The sequence below is a fragment of the Danio rerio genome, chromosome 5, assembly GCF_052040795.2.
Source record: "Danio rerio strain M-AB ecotype USA chromosome 5, GRCz13ab, whole genome shotgun sequence".
Classification (NCBI taxonomy): domain Eukaryota; kingdom Metazoa; phylum Chordata; class Actinopteri; order Cypriniformes; family Danionidae; genus Danio; species Danio rerio.
Genome location: NC_141025.1, coordinates 72,765,001 through 72,783,769, shown reverse-complemented (window position 1 = coordinate 72,783,769; position 18,769 = coordinate 72,765,001). Strand labels below are relative to the sequence as shown.

General features: G+C 35.8%; 1 protein-coding gene across 50 annotated transcripts in view; it reads right to left on the bottom strand.

Annotated features, from left to right (window-relative positions):
• kcnt1b (potassium sodium-activated channel subfamily T member 1b) overlaps window positions 1-18,769 on the bottom strand; it is a 163,973-nt gene that overhangs the window by 49,255 nt on the left and 95,949 nt on the right. For 30 of the 50 annotated variants that reach the window (XR_015491917.1, XR_015491918.1, XR_015491919.1 and 27 more), the window contains 5 exons: window positions 18,130-18,294; window positions 16,035-16,171; window positions 8,741-8,804; window positions 6,294-6,402; window positions 291-399 (listed from right to left, as the gene is read on the bottom strand). Coding sequence is in view for 46 of the 50 variants with exons in the window: in XM_087254323.1 (XP_087110449.1) it covers window positions 291-399; window positions 6,294-6,402; window positions 8,741-8,804; window positions 16,035-16,171; window positions 18,130-18,294 (584 nt within the window). In the remaining 4 variants the exon portion in view is untranslated. Of the gene's footprint in view, window positions 1-290; window positions 418-6,293; window positions 6,403-8,740; window positions 8,805-16,034; window positions 16,172-18,129; window positions 18,295-18,769 lie in introns of all 50 variants that reach the window. The other 20 variants (XR_015491916.1, XM_087254322.1, XM_087254334.1 and 17 more) reach the window with 1 other exon arrangement.

The following is an 18,769-nucleotide window of genomic DNA, read 5'->3' as shown; positions in this document are numbered from 1 at the left end:
CGCATAGACTCCTGTTTGGCTGATTGTGTGAGCAAACGTGAAACAATTTACTGTTAGGTGTCCATCTGATGATTGATCATGGCAAGTTGAATGACATTGATCAGCCCTTCTCGCTAATCTGCTCAGAGTAATTATTAGTGACACCGTTATTTGTTTAGGGATCACAGAGCTGGAAAGGTTGCGCGAGGAGTCATCATTCACCGTTAAACATTGAGTGAATTAAAGAGAATTTCAGGAAACACGCGTCGTACATCAGTGTCGGGAGTAAGAGGGAAAACGTCAGTACTCACTGTCCTCGAGACGTGTGCACCAGCAGGGTGACCAGTGTGGAGGTGGCGGGACACACACAGTTCAGGGCCAGCATGGCGTACTTGAACTCCTCTTCACACACCACGTGATCTAGCAAACAAAACATACCTACACATAATCTATTTGAGATAATATAATATAATATAATATAATATAATATAATATAATATAATATAATATAATATAATACAGTGGTTCTCAAACTGTGGTACGCGTACCACTAGTGGTACGCGGGCTTCCTCCTAGTGGTACGCGGAGGAATCGCCAAATAATGAAAGAAACAATTAACACTTTTAATCCTTTAATGTGTAATATAACATCCATGTGATCAGCATTGTCTGTTTTGTGAAGCGTACGATCACAACGCTGTGCTTAGAATGTTTATTTTAGAGCATTGTGTCATAAGCTGTTGAAAATCAGTTTCCGAAGTTTAAGAATTGATTCTGAAGGGTGATTTGACTGACATGAAAAGTAGCCAATCACAGTCGACCTTTTCTAGTCGCGTGAAACGTAAGGGCGGGACAAAGGCTTTCTGTGTTGCAGAGACAGAGAAAACAACTTAAAAACAAAAGTTTTGTTGGAATAATGCTTCTCGGATGTTTTCACTATAGAGATGTCTAGCAGAGTAATTAAACCGCGGACATATTTCCTGCCTTTTTGATGATCTACATACACGTTTCGCTCTCCGACAGCCAGTCGACTCGGCTCTGACCTGTCACTCCTCTAAATACATTCTGAATGGCGGCGCGGGAATGAAGGTATTGCGCAATTACTCATTTCTGCAAATGTGGCGAGTGCTTTATTTTAACACGAGAGCGCATTCATGTACACAAATCGCTAAAACAGATATGCTAGCTCCTAAATAGGCTTTTTTTTTTCAAATGAACTGCAAGTGCTCTCATGATCGCCTGTGTGCTCAGATTGAATACAATCGCGATCTCTCCACTATTAAAGTAGACATTATTTATCTTTATTCCTTGACTAAATTTAGTCAAAAGTATTCAAAGTTATCAAGTATTTAGAATTAGATTGATGCATGATCGATGACAATGCAAATGGTCTTCTTATTTGGCTGTATTGTGAAGTGAAACTTACTTTTAGCAAAGGTGGAACTTATTTCTTTACGACAAAAGAATTATGCTGGAAATGTTTCTGGATGAGGTATTTGTGTGATTTATACATTTAGCTGTATTCTGATCTGTCTTAAAGCATTACAGGTCAAAACAATTCGTTGTTACTTATTGTTTATTTATCAAAATTAACAATAAGGCTCTTAAAACACTGCTTTGATAAATGTAGTGTTGTCATATTTCAAATACCTCAAGTAAAATGAAGTCATTTGTTTTATTTTTTTTTTACTGACAGTGTACTTGTTTTTTTTTTGTTTTTTTGTATTTTAGATTAAAGTCAAGTGTAAAATAAAATCTACATGTGATGTACAGCTATTTAAGAAACAAATTTGCCATATTGTAAAGAAAAATAGTGTAAAATATGTAAATAAAAGGCTAAATTTAAATATTTTTACCATATACTTTAATTAAACCTTTCAAATCTTGAAAATATTGTTTAAAAAATTAGCAAAAAGTGTCTCTATGGCCTTAAAGTTTATGTGGTAGTTTTACCAGTGCTATTGAAAAAAGATTAATTGTCATGAAAGGAAAAAACGACCATACTTCCTTTGTTAGTGCAAATTCCTATACATGTAGCTTTGAGATTTAAGCAATTAAACCATTCAATCAGGTTTCCACTTAAAAAAAAGTGATTTCATAATGAAAATCTGATTATTTTTTTTCAAAAGTAACCAACTAGTACTTTTTAAAAGACTACTTTGTACTTTTACCTAATATTAGTATTATTTACTAAAATTTGTGTTATTTTAGCAGTGTAATAGTATTTTTCCTTGAATACAAAAAAGATTTCACAAGCATTAAGTGCAGGTTTATTATATTATTAATATATGATTAATACATATTATTATTATTATTAATGGTTTTTATGTGTATCTATTCCTATGCAACGTTTTATAGGTTGCTGAGAATACATTTCAGGTCTTCAATACATAGCATGTCAGACTTGAAAAAAAATAGGTGCTGGAATTGATTTTCATTAGGCTGTGCCTGTATGAACCCTGTCATATGTACATTTAACATTTCAAGATTTGTCTAAAAGTGTATGAATATGACATATAGCCTATATTTATATGGTCCAAGCAACATTTCCAGCTTTTGATGAATATGCTATTATGAATACTTTAGATTTAAGTGCAGCAGTTTTCTTTTTACTTTTTAAGAACAGCACCATTTTTTATGAACCTTTAAAAGCATATTTCAATTTAAACGTTTTTTTTTTTTTTACCTGCAAGCACAGTTAATGTTCAGACTATTTAAAATGTTTAAAGTGACTGACAATAATACATATTCTTAATAATAGGAAGTAATCTGCATCGTTTTTAAACTGTGCACACTTGTAGCTGCTTAATTAGGCCCACAACGCTATTTTTAATACTGGTTAAAAAATAGTGTCGTAAGGTGGTACTTGGAGAGACAATTTTTTTCTAAGGTGGTACTTGGTGAAAAAAGTTTGAGAACCACTGATATAATATAATATAATATAATATAATATAATATAATATAACATAATATAACATAATATAATATATACAACAGTTCTGGTTCTTGAATCTGATTGGCTGATAGCCGTGCAATATTCTGCAATATCATAACTCCTACAGCTATTCATCCTTCTGTATTACTCCACCCACATAGAGTGAGCAGTTCAATAAACTCACTACAGTTTGACAAATATTGCAGCTGCTGGACAACATAATGAACTTTTGAGGCTTTTTCTCGCGAGAACATACAGTAGTTGTTCAGATTGCAACTATGCAGCTTATTTATAAGGATAGTGGGCTCTATTTTGACGGTCCATGCGCAGAGCGCAAAACGCAGGGCGCAAATGGTTTCAGGGCGTGTCAGAACGAATTTTTGCTAATTAACGGGCGGGAAAATCCGCTTTGCGCCATGGCGCATGGTCTAAAAGGGTTGAGTTTATTTTCTTAATGAGTTATAGGTGTGTTTTGAGAATAAACCAATTAGAGTCTAATCTCCCATTTTCTTTAAGAGCCAGCAGAGTCGCGCCATAAGCGCATTCGCTATTAACAGGACGCAAAGTAAGTCTAAGTGGAAAAACTGAGCATTTCACAAGCAAACAGTTAACAGTTTTTTAACAGAAAACTGTTAAACAGAGCATCTACTGCGTGAGAATGAGAGATATTGGATCACTTTTACTTTCGCTCTTGGATAGGAAAACCTTTACGCACAGACACCAATTAGTCTATAAATAATTAATTGCGTTTGTTAAGCGCAAATATTCGTTTCAAAACTATTTCTAAATTCAGTTCTAATTTCCAACAAACTAATAAATGAACAATATTAACGAAGTGGTAACCTGAGTTATATCCTAAAACACATGCTGTGCCTCATATGGTCTAAAACCTGGCAGGTGGACAAATCTAAGCTTGTTTTTAATAAATCAAATATAAATATGGATACAATAAATAATACTGCTAATAATAATAACATTATACAAAAGTAAATTGTTATGAATGAACTGAAAAAGCCTCTCGAGATGAAGAAGACATAAAAGCAGTGGTTTTTCATATTTATGTAGGCTAGAAAATAATATGTTTTGTAATATGTTAATCCTTTATATTTATATCCTATATATATATTCTTATTATATCCTATATATATCCTTAATATTTAAATTTTTTCATATGTAAAGATATTTGCCTATTGCTCTCTTGTGTGTATTAAGCAGTGCGTAAGCGAGGCGCAACTCTGCGCCGGAGTTTAGACCGGGTTAGTTTTGGTCTAATGAAAAATATATTTTAGTTTCTCAAAATAGCAACGTGCCAGCAGTGCGCCTCAGAACGCCTTCCTTTTTAGACCAGAACGCCTATGGGCGCACATATGAGCGTTAATGCATTTGCTATTTAAACATATAGCGCAACACCTCAAAACGACTCTTGTGCCAAGCTGAAACTAGCAAACAAGTCTTGCGCTGTGCCTTGCACCCCAATGCGCCGGGTGTATGATAGGGCCCAGTGTCTTTTAAAATTATTTATCATTTCGGAGATTCAGCACCTTGGAATCCATTAGCCTGTCATACTGAGCAGAGCAAAGACGGTTGATGCTCCGCCACAAGATGGCTAAAGAGATTGCATAATAAGTCCTTGAAGGAGAAAAACTCATAATTTCAAACTACAGCAGATCAAATCATTATAACTGCTAAGTGAGTTTCTAAGTCGATCTCTCTCTTCTGTATTTTGCAGTGCTGTATTTATACCTTAGTAATCTGGTAGTGTTGCTTTGGCTTTTTCGGGGTTAATTATTGTGCTATCCCAACTGCAACAGAGAAATACTGTCTCTAATGTCTTTAGATTGATGGAATTTCATGCCATTCAGTATTATAATTTTAAAATATGAGCAAAATCACCTGTTTAGTCATCACTTTTGACATTACGCTAGAGAATCATTCAAACACTAGGTCTAAAGTGATGGTGGGGAATGAGCAACGGTTTCTGCTGTTCAGTCAGCTGCAGATGTGAATGAATGGGAGACGAGAGTAGTATTGGATTTTCTTTTTTATTTACACAATTATGCCGTCAAACTATTGTATAAATGCAATAACACACGCATAGCAGTGCGATTTGGCTGTATATTGTCACTGCTACACGTGTGATATTGCTTATACAGTATATCAATATTGCAAGTTTATCATTGTGAATCATGCTAAGATAAGGAGATATACTGATTATGCACTTGCTCAAATTTAACTAGGATATTTTTTTAAGGAAGAAAAAGAACAACAACAAAGTTACAGTCAGTAGCTTTAATAATCTACTTTAAATCATAAACGGATCATAAATGGATGCTAATGGGATTATTCACACAAAAAATGAAAATGTACTAACAATTTTGTCACCTTAAAGTGTTCCAAACCTGTATGATTTTCTTTCTTCTGTTGAACATGAAAGCAGATTTTTTGATCAAAGTTGAAAACCTGTAACCATTTACTTGGTAGGAAAAACAAATACTGTACAATAGAAGTCAATGGTTACAGGTTTCCAACATTTTTCGAAATATCTTCTTTTGTCTTTAACAAAAGAAAGAAACTAATAAAGATTTGAATCAAGTAAAGGATGAATAAATTATTACAACATAATATTAAAAATAATAATATAATACATTTTTGGGTGTAATATAATACATTTTAAAGGGAACTATCCCTTTAAAAAAACAACAGTTATAATAAAGCACCTGGCTCAGATGGACTCCCTGCTGAATTCTGCAAACACATCATTCTTGTGAAATATGGAGACACTATGCAGTTCCAAACACCTTAGTTTGCCATCTGTGCACTGCCCCAATCTCAGAAATTGGAAAGCCAGACAGAAATACAATATCTTTTAAATCAATCATCTTGTTTGTTTTAATACAGACAGATACTCTTCATTTGAGAGGCACTTTTCATTTGGTAACACAAACCTACATGTTTATGCTTGTATATTACATGTCAAATCACTTTTACAACATATTCATAGGGTGTACTAATTTTTGCACCATGATTTTATCCCTTGTGCGCTGTTGGAAATGTTTGCATGCACTATGGGGTAATTCCGAGGCTTAATTTAGCCACAACGTTCTCTGTGTTACAGCAAATGGAATGATTGTTGCCGGACAAATCTTATTTTGACATATATTTTGGGAAAATGCTTTTAAATTTTGCAAAACCAATACATTCTGGGTAAATTTACTATCCTTTCGTTATGTTAGTGGCTGTTTTTGCCCCATCGCTTTCCATTATAAGCCATGACACCATACAATCATTCCCTATTGGGAAGAGGTAAAATGTGAAATTTTTATGAATATGAAACATGGAACGAGTCATCGGTGGAGATCTCAGGAAAACAAAACACTCACCTGCAAATTTGACATGAAATTTGTTCTCGGGTTTGAGGATCTGGACATAAAGAGGACAGTTTGGAGCAAAATCCTTCACAGCCCAGGCTCGCAGAATGGTCTGATGATCCTATAAGAACAGACATCAGTTTTACAATGTGAGGATGTGCCAAAGATCGCAGTTTCGGTTAAAAATTGTCTTAAATGTTCCACTGAAGGGCCTGTGGGTGAGTGCTCTATTAAAATAGTTGGGTTAAAAATACCCCGACATATAACCCAACTATAGGTTATTATAGCACCTTCCCAACTATGGGTTATTTTAACCCAGTGCATTGGGTTATATAATTTATCCCAATGCATTGGGTTATTTTGATTAAATGTAATTTTTTTTTCCATTTGGGTTTACTATTACTACTAATATTTTATAATTATGGCTGCTCTGTTAAAATACTTGGGTTAAAAATACCCCAACATACTGGACATCCCAACTATAGCTTATTATAGCACCTTCCCTACTATGGGTTATGTTAACCCAGTGCATTGGCTTATAAAATTTAAACCAATGCATTGGGTTGTTTTGATTAAATGTAATTTTTTTCCATTCTGGTATTACTATTGCTACTATTACTAGTACTACTATTAATTTTATAATTATAACTGTGTAAATTAATAACATACAGTATTCAAATATATTGAAAATCCTTCCGTTTTCCATTACATTTTAGTTCTAGACACTTTTGGTAAAATAAATCAAGAATCACAAACAATGAGGAAACAGAGACAGTTATAAACTGTGCAAGCTGAAAATCCTGTGTAGATTGAGCAGAATAAGGAGCTCTGTGTGCTGTAGAGACTGTCCAGCAGCTGCAGCAGGCTTCACTCCACAATGTACAATAACATTTAACCACCACATCCAAACACTTCTAAAAGTCTTGGATGGTGAAACGGATAAAAAAACTAAACGGAAAGGTAATTTATTTAAAAAATAGCAACAATATTATTGTGTAATAGCTTAAATAAACTTTATTACGCAAAAACAACATTATACGCACCCATATACAGCTGTTTTGTGTCAGTTAAATCAGTTGACTGTTGAAATTCGAATTTTTAACCCAACTGGTTGATTTATTAATAAATAACCTAATAAAGGTTAAAAATAACCCAGCAAAGCACCGAATATTTTTAACTCAACCATTGGGTTAAATAAATAACTCAATGTATTTTAGAGTGTAGATTTACAGCAATTTGTATTTTTTAGCTTCAAAAACTGTTTATAATAAATAGCCTATAAAAACAATATATATATATATATATATATACATACATACAGTTGAAGGCAGAATTATTAGCCCCCTTTGATTTTTTTTCTTCTTTTTTAAATATTTCCCAAATGAAGTTTAACAGAGCAAGGAAATTTTTACAGTATGTCTGATAATATTTTTTCTTCTGGAGAAAGTCTGATTTGTTTTATTTCGACTGGAATGAAAGCAGTTTTTAATTTTTTAAACACCATTATAGGGACAAAATTATTAGCCCCTTTAAGCTATATATTTTCTCGATAGTCTACAAAACAAACCACTGTTATACAGTAGCTTGCCTAATTACCCTAACCTGCCTAGTTAACCTAATTAACCTAGTTAAGCCTTTAAATGTCACTTTAAGCTGTATAGAAGTGTCTTGAAAAATATCTAGGAAGATATTATTTACTGTCATCATGGCAAAGCTCAAATAAATCAGTTATTAGAAATGAGTTATTAAAACTATCATGTTTAGAAATGTGTTGAAAAAGTTGCTCTCCATTGAGCAGAAATTGAGGAAAAAATAAAGAAGCGGTCTAATAATTCAGGGGGGCTAATAATTCTGACTTCAACTATTTATATTATATACAACTATTTATATATATATATATATATATATATATATATATATATATATATATATATATATATATATATATATATATATATATATATATATATATATATATTAGATTTCTTATTAGTTTTAAGTTATTATTTAATTAATAATATCATTATTTGTATTACATTTAAGTGACATGATCAATATTTTGATCAAGTAATTCACTTTTGTGCTTCTTTCATACTTGAGAAAATGTCAATTGTACATTTTTCTTCTTGCAAAAGTTTTTAATTGTTACGAGTGTGACTTTTTTTTAATTGTTACGAGTGTGAGGTTTCTTGAACATGACAATGAGTTCACTGTACTCAAATGGCCTCCACAGTCACCAGAGCTCAATCCAATAGAGCACCTTTGGGATGTTGTGGAACGGGAGATTCGCATCATGGATGTGCAGCCGACAAATCTGCAGCAACTGCGTGATGCTATCATGTCAATATGGACCAAAATCTCTAGTAAACTAGTAAGGTGTACCTAGTAAAGTGCCGGTGAGTGTACGTCTTAGCAGTTTGGCGAGGAAGTATATCGATGTATTATGAGTATAAACTTACAGCAGCGGTGCGGTCCACTTCATTTCTGCTGCTGAGGATGAAGCAGGCCTCCGCATCATCCATCCTGCATGACACAAAACATCAATACACATCAGCATCACAATACACAAGCAAACGCACACACACACACACACGTTCCTATATCCTGGAGGGAACTAACATAGACATAATGATGACATAATGATTATCTACAATTTTACATTTTCAAAATCAATCTGTGTGATTCATAAGACTTTTTTTAAACATGGAGACCTTAATTTTAGTCTGTGAATTTAAGTTTAAATCCCTGCAGGGATATAAAAACAAGTACACACACACAAACACACAAGCACAACACAATGATTATTTAGACCACCACCCATCAAGTAAATTCATGTGTAGCATGAATGTTATTAAAGGTAATCAATGGCAGTTTTTTACTGTCAATGTGAAGTAAAACATGAAATTGACCGAGTCGCTGTCAATATTCTCCTGGTTTTCTTACTAATAATGATTTCAGTGTGTTAGCTAAACTAAATCTGTGATATGTCCTTCATAATTTCCACTCTTCCTTCAAACACTGTTTGTAAAGCTCTTATTATGAAAGCTGGTGGTGGACGACAATAGTATTAAGGACACAACATATACCAGCCATCAAAGTATAGCCACAAAAACAGCAGTAAAATCTCTATCTATCCAGTGTAAACACTGCCGACCACTTATTTGTATCTGTAAATCTCCATCGTGTATTAATAGTCTCATACGTCATTAAAAATGCATCAGCACACAGAGTGTTACTGTAATAGCTTTGCATTTATTTGTGCGTTAAATTACAGCTACAAAATAACCTGTGCTTACTTGTGGAATGTAAAATTTTTATGTTCTGTGGACATTTTGAAGAAGATATTTTGAAGTATGTGGAAACATGTAACCATTGACTTCCATAGTATTTGATTTTTTACTATGGAATTCAATGGTTACAGGTATTTAACATTCTTCAAAATATCTTCTTTTGTTGTTTTCATTTCTTTTGTTCTGAAGATATTTTAAAGAAGATGTTTTGAAGTATGCTGAAAACCTGTAACCATTGAGTTCCACAGTATTTGATTTTTCCGACTAAGGAAGTCAACGGTTACAGGTTTTCAACATTCTTCAAAATATCTTCTTTTGTGTACAACAGAAAAAAGCTCACATTTACAAAATATACACACAAACAAACACAAACACACATAATTTATTTATTTTTTTGTTCTGAAGATATTTTAATGTTGGAAACCTGTAACCATTGACTTCCAAGTCAATGGTCACATTTTCAACATTCTTCAAATTTTTTTCTTTTGAGTACTTTCATTTTATTTTTCTTCTGAAGATAATTTAAAGGACGTTTTGAAGTATGTTTCCCAGTAATGGGTTGCCGCTAGAAGGGCGTCCGCTGTAAAAAACCATACATTATGCTGGAATAGTTGGTGGTTCATTCCACTGTGGTGACTCCTGATAAATAACACGCTTTGTCGAAGGAAAATGAATGAATGAATTAATTAATTTTGAAGTATGTTGGAAACATGTAACTATTGACTTCCATAGTATTTGATTTTCCTAATATGGCAGTCAATATTTACAGGTTGCAAAAACACATACACACAGTATTACTGTAACGGCTTTGCATTAATTTATGCATTAAATTACAGCTACAAAATGACTTCTGCATATTTGTGGAATCTATACTTTTTTTCAGAAGATACTTTGAAGTATGTTGAAAACCTATAACCATTGACTTCCATAATATTTGATGTTCCTACCATGGAAGTCAATGGTTACAGATTTGCAACATTTTTCAAAATATCTTTTTTGTGTTCAAACAATTTTTTTGTTCTGAAGATATTTTAAAGAAGATATTTTGAAGTATGTTGGAAACCTGTAACCATTGACTTCCATAGTTTTTGATTTTCCGATAATAAATGTCAATGGTTACAGGTTTTCAACATTCTTCAAAATATCTTCTATGTTCAACAGAAGAAACTCACATTTGCACACACACACACACACACACACACACACACACACTAACACATGCGCACACAAGCACACACACACACACACACACACGCACACACACACACACACACACACACACTGGAGCTCATTATTAACAAAACAATCTCTAAAGTTGTAAGAAGTCCTCTGTAGGAATAACTACTGACGTGAAGTAAAGCTCCCACATCATGCATAATTCATCCAGTAAAGTGCAACAGCAATAAACACATCTTAAAAATGAAACTTTTTAACAACAAGTGCAATTTTCTCAAGTCATCCTTTAAACACCAGCCTTCCCATTGCAGCACACAGATTACACGTACGGCCAAGAAACTAAGACCAACTGAGCTTGATGAGAGATTCATGCACTAGAATATGAAGTGAGCATATTGAAACAGATTTGCTGCATTCATAATGAAGGAATACAGTGGGATTTTAAATGCAGTTGCATGGCAAGAAGCAGCACATTTATTATCCTTAAACCTCAGGGCGGCTTTAATAAGGAACAGATGGCGTCAGGTTTGGCTCTGCTGGTGGACTCTTAAAAAAATAAAGAAATAAATCACACGGACTATATTCAGTTTTGTTTGGAAGCTTTCCAAAAAATCCATTTAGAGAACGTTATGCTACTTTAAATCAAAGACATGCCACTCTGATATACCACGTTTGATACTTTTACGACTCGCATTCACTAACAGCTTTTTCACTCTCAGATTGAAGCACAAGTTGATAATGAGATGCTTATGCTAATGCTAACTGAACAACATTTTTATCTAAAAATGGAATTTCTAAGCCTTTTGTTAAGTTTGTTTATTGGTAAGGGTAACACACAACAATACATTAACCTATTACAATCAATGCGTAGATATACACAACCTGACAAAAGTCTTGTCGCCTATACAAGTTTTAGGAACAACAAAATATCTTGACTTTTAGTTGATCATTTGGTATCAGAATGGCTTATATGAAAGGCAAAAGCCTCTAGATCAGTGGTTCTCAAACTGTGGAACGCGGGCTTCCTTCGAGTACGCCAAATTTGTCATATGTACATGCTACAAATATTTCAAAATTGATCCAAAATTATGTATATGTGAATATGACATATAATAATATTCGTTTTATGACATATAGCCTATATTTCTGAGTTCCAGGCAACATTTTCAGGTGTTGATGAATTGGCTACTGTATGTTAATACTTTACATTTAAGTACAGCACTTTTCTTTTTACCTTAAGCATATTTTAATTTAAATGTTGATGTTTTTAGTTTTATTTTAATTATTTTTTTTTACATATAAGCACAGTACAGTGTTAACGTTCAGACTATTTATGTTTAAAGTGGCTGACAATAATAAATATTCTTAATAATAGGAATTAATCTGCCACGTTTTTTAACTGTGCAGAACTGTAGCTGCTTTACCGGGCTACTAATACGCTACTGTATTTCAGTACTACTCATTATGGTGGTACTTGGAGAGAAATTTTTTTTTCAGAAGTGGTACTTAGTGAAAAAAGTTTGAGAAGCACTGCTCTAGATTAAACTTGTTTTAGCAAAAAAAAAATAAATAAATAAATAAATAAATAAATAAATATATATATATATATATATATATATATATATATATATATATATATATATATATATATATATATATATATATATATATATATATGATCATGCCTTGATTTTTAATTATTTAATTAGGACAGTAAAGTTTGACTTTCAATTAACAGAAATAATGTCCAGTATAGAATATAAAGTCATGCTGTAGTGGAAAAAGATTGAATATTGTGTATGACTCCCATGAGCTTGGAGGACTGCATCCATACATCTCTGCAATGACTCAAATCACTCATTAATAAAGTCATCTGGAATGGCAAAGAAAGCGTTCTTGCAGGACTCCCAGAGTTCATCAAGATTCTTTGGATTCACCTTCAAAGCCTCCTTCTTCATCTTACCCCAGACATTCTCAATAATGTTCATATCTGGTGACTGGGCTGGCCAATCCTGGAGCACTTTGACCTTCTTTGCTTTCAGGAGCTTTGATGTGGAGGCTGAAGTATGAGGAGCGCTATCCTGCTGAAGAATTTGTCCTGTCCTGTGGTTTGTAATGTAATGGGCAGCACAAATCTCCTGATACCTCAGGCTGTTGATGTTGCCATCCACTCTGTAGATCTCTCGCACACCCTCATACTGAATGTAACCCCAAACCATGACTTTTCCTTCACCAAACTTGACTGATTTCTATGAGAATCGTGGGTTCATGCGGGTTCCAGTAGGTCTTCTGCAGTATGTGTGATGATTGGGATGCAGTTTAACAGAAGATTCATCAGAAAAATCGATCTTCTGCTACTTTTCCAAATGATCAACTAGAAGTCAAGTTATTATTTGTTGCTCTTACAACTGGGATCAGGGCTTTTGTAGGTTAGTGTACATTACATGATAACTTTACAACTCGCGTTCACTAACAGCTCTTTCACTCTCAGACTGAAGTACAAGCTGATATTGAGATTGTGCTAATTGAATGATCTAAACTACCATTAGCCTGCCATTAGGCCAAACCTGAACATGCTGTGCACTTTATAGTAAAACGTAAATCATCCGACACAACTGCTGTTTCAAGAGTTCACACTAAGCTGATGATTTATAAAAGCTTGTTTGGCATGCTGTCCCGGGAGAGAGCCCCGAGCTTAAGGGCTCCTCGAGCCCGGGGCTTCCTCCCGTTGGCAGAGCAAGAGGGGAGCCTGAGCTCGGTGGATCTCAGAACTCCCCTGCTGCGGTAGCAAAGGGAACACAAGGGGTTAGACAAATGCTTGATTGTTATGTATGTTGAATGTCTTTGGATGGTGGGAGGAAACCGGAGAACCCGGGGAAAACCCACACGGACACGGGGAGAACATACAAACTCCTCACAGAAACACCCACCGGTCCTGTGGAAGCAGGGCTGGCAGTGTTCTTGCTGTGGGGCTCACAGTGCTAACCACTGGGCCGCCGTGCCGCCCAATCAGAGGTAAAGGAGGAGAATAGGGGAGGAGGGGGGTTTCTTCCAAACGAAGACAAAGTGAACTGAAAACTGTGGCTATTTATAGTAGCTCAGGGCTTATATGATTGGAAGATAGTGATTAGCAAATGCGAGACCGGCCGTGATAAATCATAAGCATGTGATCCTCTTGAAATTAGTTTATGAATAAACTTCTCTTTAAGCAGCTTTCTTTTAAGTTTTACTGTCTATTGTTTTACAAGTCATCGTCCTGAATGTAAAAACAGTTGAATTAAAGTACTGCACTCCATATCTTCCTCTGTTTTTTTTCTCTCTCTTAATGTACTGATGAATGTACTTAAGCTCTCCTGACACTGTTAATCTCATCCTGAGGTCAGTTTTCTAATGTTCACAGTAATAGAGATGATTGTAATGTCTTGTAAAAGGACCTGATGAAATCGTTTACAGCTACAGATAAAGTTGAAGATGCATTGGACTGCTCTGTCTATCACTCTCACAGACTCAAAGAGGGCCAGAAGCTCATTTAAATTTACAGTAGCTGCAAAATTTAAGGTACGTCCAAAATCTCTATTCTACACCATTTTCCAGTAATGCACTCACACCTAACATTCTAAAAAGAATAAGTGCACTTTAATACACAGATCATGAATTAATAGGGTTGATAAAAAGAGGTGTGTAATGTTGTACACTTCATGCACTTAGCGGTAACATGCTGCCGCTGTCTCAGTTGAAGGTGTGTGTGCACTTCTGGTTGTCTGTGTTGTCACATGGTTGTTTTGTTTTCCCACGTGTTTGTTGTTGCGTGTCGGTGTTGTTGTGGTCGCATGGGTTATTGCTTGTCAATCAGCTGTGCTGATTAGCTGTCCAGCTGTGGCTTGTTATCGCAGCTATATCTGGGTGGCGGTCCCATGTTTTTCTGTCTGTTCAATATTGTTAGTTGTGTTACTCTGTGTTTTGTCAGGATTAACGTGGACTCTTTTCTGAACTCCTGATCTGTTGTCTGGTTCACGGTCTGACTACTTGACGCTATTAGCTACATCGTGTTACGTTTGCTGTTTTCTCTTTAGATTTTCACTTGGACTTTTTTGGTTAATAAAGTTTCACTTGCAACTTGGATCTAACTATGTTGTTTTATTGCTATTTGAAGAGTGCGACAGCTGCTTGTCATTAAGCAATAATTCATCTCAAAATGTTTATTTCTCACTCGGATGATGTTCCTAATCTATATTAATTGATTACTATCCAATTGATGATAATAAAGCAACAAAATTCATATATTCATTTTCTTGTCGGCTTAGTCCCTTTATTAATCCGGGGTCGCCACAATGAACCGGAATGAACCGCCAACTTATCCAGCAAGTTTTTACGCAGTGGATGCCCTTCCAGCCGCAACCCATCTCTGGGAAAAAGCAACAAAATATTTTAAATAAAAAAAAGTTTAGATATTTTTGCAAAATCGCCTACAGTTCAATTTATTGTGTTTTATGAATGTCTACACTTAACCTAACTCTAAACCCAACCTCACAGTAACCTGTTGTGTTTTATTATTCTACTCCAACCCCAACATTAAACCCAACCTCACAGTAACCTGTTGTGTATTATTAATCTACTCCTACCTTAACCTTAAACCCAACCTCACAGTAACCTGTTGTGTTTTATTAGTCTACTCCTACCCCAACCTTAAACCCAACCTCACAGTAACCTGTTGTGTTTTATTAGTCTACTCAAACCCCAACGTTAAACCCAACCTCAAAGTAACCTGTTGTGTTTTATTAGTTTACTCCTACACCAACCTTAAACCCAACCTCACAGTAACCTGTTGTGTTTTATTAGTCTACTCCTACCCAAACCTTAAACCCAACCTCACAGAAACCTGTTGTGTTTTATTAGTCTACTCAAACCCCAACGTTAAACCCAACTTCACAGTAACCTGTTGTGTTTTATTAGTTTACTCCTACCCCAACCTTAAACCCAAACTTACCGTAACCTGTTGTGTTTTATTTGTCTACTCCTACCCCAACCTTAAACCCAACCTCACAGTAACCTGTTGTGTTTTATTAATGTCTACTACACCAACACCAACCCTAAACCCAGCCTACTTGTGGTGTAAGTCCCTCTTACTTGGAGGTCACTTAGCCAACTTGTGGTATAATTCCTCCCACATGGAGGTTGGAGGTCTCCGGGCTCCAACTCTTCCTTCTTGAAAATTTTAAGTTGTGCCCTGCCTGTATCCAGAGCAAACTACGACCACATATAGTCAAAGCAAAAATGAATAGCATACTTGGCCCTCATGAGGTCTTGGTCCTTCAGTGCAGAGCCTTGGAGGTAGATGACCCGCTGAGACCACAGTGGGATCTGCAGTATTCGCCGCACCTGGATGTCCATCTCCGTGGGACAGAGGATCACCACATAATAGTCCTACATGACATTCGAGACACCTTTATCAGCTGGATCACAATGTTTTGTATTTATATAAGCAATAGTACAATGAATATGCAAGTGCTAGTAAAAGTATGCACTTCCTTTCTAAATTAAACTGTGTAGCAAAGTTTGCAGCAGAAGATTAAGACAAAAAAGTGGTGAACATTTTAAATGAAATGAGCATTTCCTCACAATTTCTCACACTCAAGTATTTCTTAACTTTCATGTACACTGTTATGGTCTGTAGGAGTTTATATTTTTTTCGCTTTCTCTCTCTATGTCGCTCTCTCTCTTCACAGGTATTTGTTGATTGGATCCCGAGCCTGTCACTCCTCATTAAGGTGTTTCCTCGTAGACCAATCAAGTTTTGTTTTGCAGACTTTATATTTGACCGGCACTCCTTGTTTGTTTAGTGCTGTGTGTAATGGAGGCCAGCTAGTAAGTGCTGTGCAGGTACACCTCACTCCTCCAATGCGGAAGGTTGCTGGTTCAATACCAGCTCGGAGCAGGTTGGGTGGCATAGGACCGACGGCGTTACATTGGTGCCGTGACCCGGATGGGAGTGAGGTTTAGGGGGTGAGTGTAACGGAGGCCAGCTAGTAAGCGCTGTGCAGGTAAACCTCACTCCTCCAATGCGGAAGGTTGCTGGTTCGATACCAGCTCGGAGCAGGTTGGGTGACATAGGACTGACGGGGATACATTGGTGCCGTGACCCAGATGAGAGTGAGGTTTAGGGGGGTGAGTGTAGCGGAGGCCAGCTAGTAAGTGCTGTGCAGGTAAACATCACTCCTCTGACCTGTAAATGTGCTCTAGCGACAGACGCTAGAGGCCATACTCTTTAGAGTTAGAACAACCGACTCCCATGCGGGGTTACATGTATGTGTGGGTTTGTGTTGTGCACGCTTGTTTCTGTTTTTGTATTATGATTTGTTTTACGTATCTCTGAACTGATCCAAATAACTATCAATCCAATATGGTTTAAGAGTTCATCATTCCTTTTTCGGGTGAAATACATTTTGCCCGTAGTTAAATAAGTGTTCAGAAACATTAAGTAAGTGGCTGAGCGCTGTTTTTTGTATTTTTGTTTATCATTTAGGGAGCTTATTTTGTGGCGTCGCATACGCTGAAGATTTCGGGTTCTTTTTCAGATTTTTATTTTACTTACTAAGTTTACTGGGAATCTTGTGTTCTAGTTAATGTGGCTGTTGGTTTTGTTTAGTTCTATGCTTTGGCGCCACTCTAGAAACTTTTGTAACAACATGAAGTAATTGTGTTGAACTCTGCATTTTTTAGTTTATTTATTTCTAAAGGTTACTGCACACTGAATCCAAAAATTTCGTTCGTCATTTTCGCATGGTAAAAAATATATTGGATCTCACGTTGTGTCAGTCGCATTGACTGCCTCAAAAAAATTTAGTCCGTCATAAACTAATTCAAACTGGGTTCAATTTTTACCGCTTTTAGCATCCGAGGTGTCTTGACAGTTCAGAACTACCGTAAAACCATAAAGGCAAATACAGAATACTGTCATTTGAGCTACAGGTAACATAATAATAAACAATGCATAAAATGAAGACATAATGAGGTAGACAGTAGAGAACCCCTATATGCTGGATTTAGTCACTGGGACACATCCCCCTTGCTGCTGTTTGATATGTCTGTGTCCATACATTTGACGTCCTGCCCATAGACATTATAATAGAAAGCATGGGGGGAATTTGTGGATGATTGCAAAGTGAAAATTGGGGGGCGTTTTCTGTTGACGATTGCAAAGTGAACTCCTTCATTTCTTCATCACTTTTATTTTGAGGGGAATTTTTCTCTAAGAGAAAAAAAGGGCAGGTGCTAAAGCACCCAAAGAATGGTTCAATTCCATGTCAACAGCTCCTTTAGAAATATTACTTCACTGAAAAAACATGACTAGTTCAATGATTTTTCCCCTCACTTTCCCTCACCTGTAGTCTCGGGTGGGCATAGAACTCATTGAGGAAATCCATGAGCAGGTCTATTTTGAGTGAGGTGACGCAGAGCACCACGTGTTTCTCTGTCTGAGCACGGTGTCTGCTGTAGTTTCCACCTGACTTCTGCCTCTCCATCCATAGATACGCCAACTCCTCAAACTGGTGTGAAAAAGACAGAAAGTACTGTAAATTATTAGCAATTCCACTTGTTTATGCAACACAGGCTCATTGGAGATACATGTTTCAGCCTACATATTTGTAAAAGTACAAAAACTCCGTACTTCAACATACTTTTGAAGGGCAGTTTACCCCTTTTTTTATGATTTAATATTAGTATTATGGTTGTTCTGAGTGTGCCAGTTTAGGTTCAGTTCAACACACAGTTCAGATGTTTTTATTATAATGTGTTCAAAAGTGTCATGTTGGGGGTGTGTACACAGCTCGCTGTTTTAATTTTAAAATTAATTAGAAAAAAATTAGTTTAAAATTAGTTTCTGCTTCTCGCTCAACGTAACAAGTGGGCGGAGCCAAGAGCTCCCCCGCTCTGTGTTTGGCAACAGACAGGCAGACAGAGAGAAGTGACATGAGTGAGAGGACCAGCATTCAGCCGTGACTTGGGTCGCTTTCAAAAATC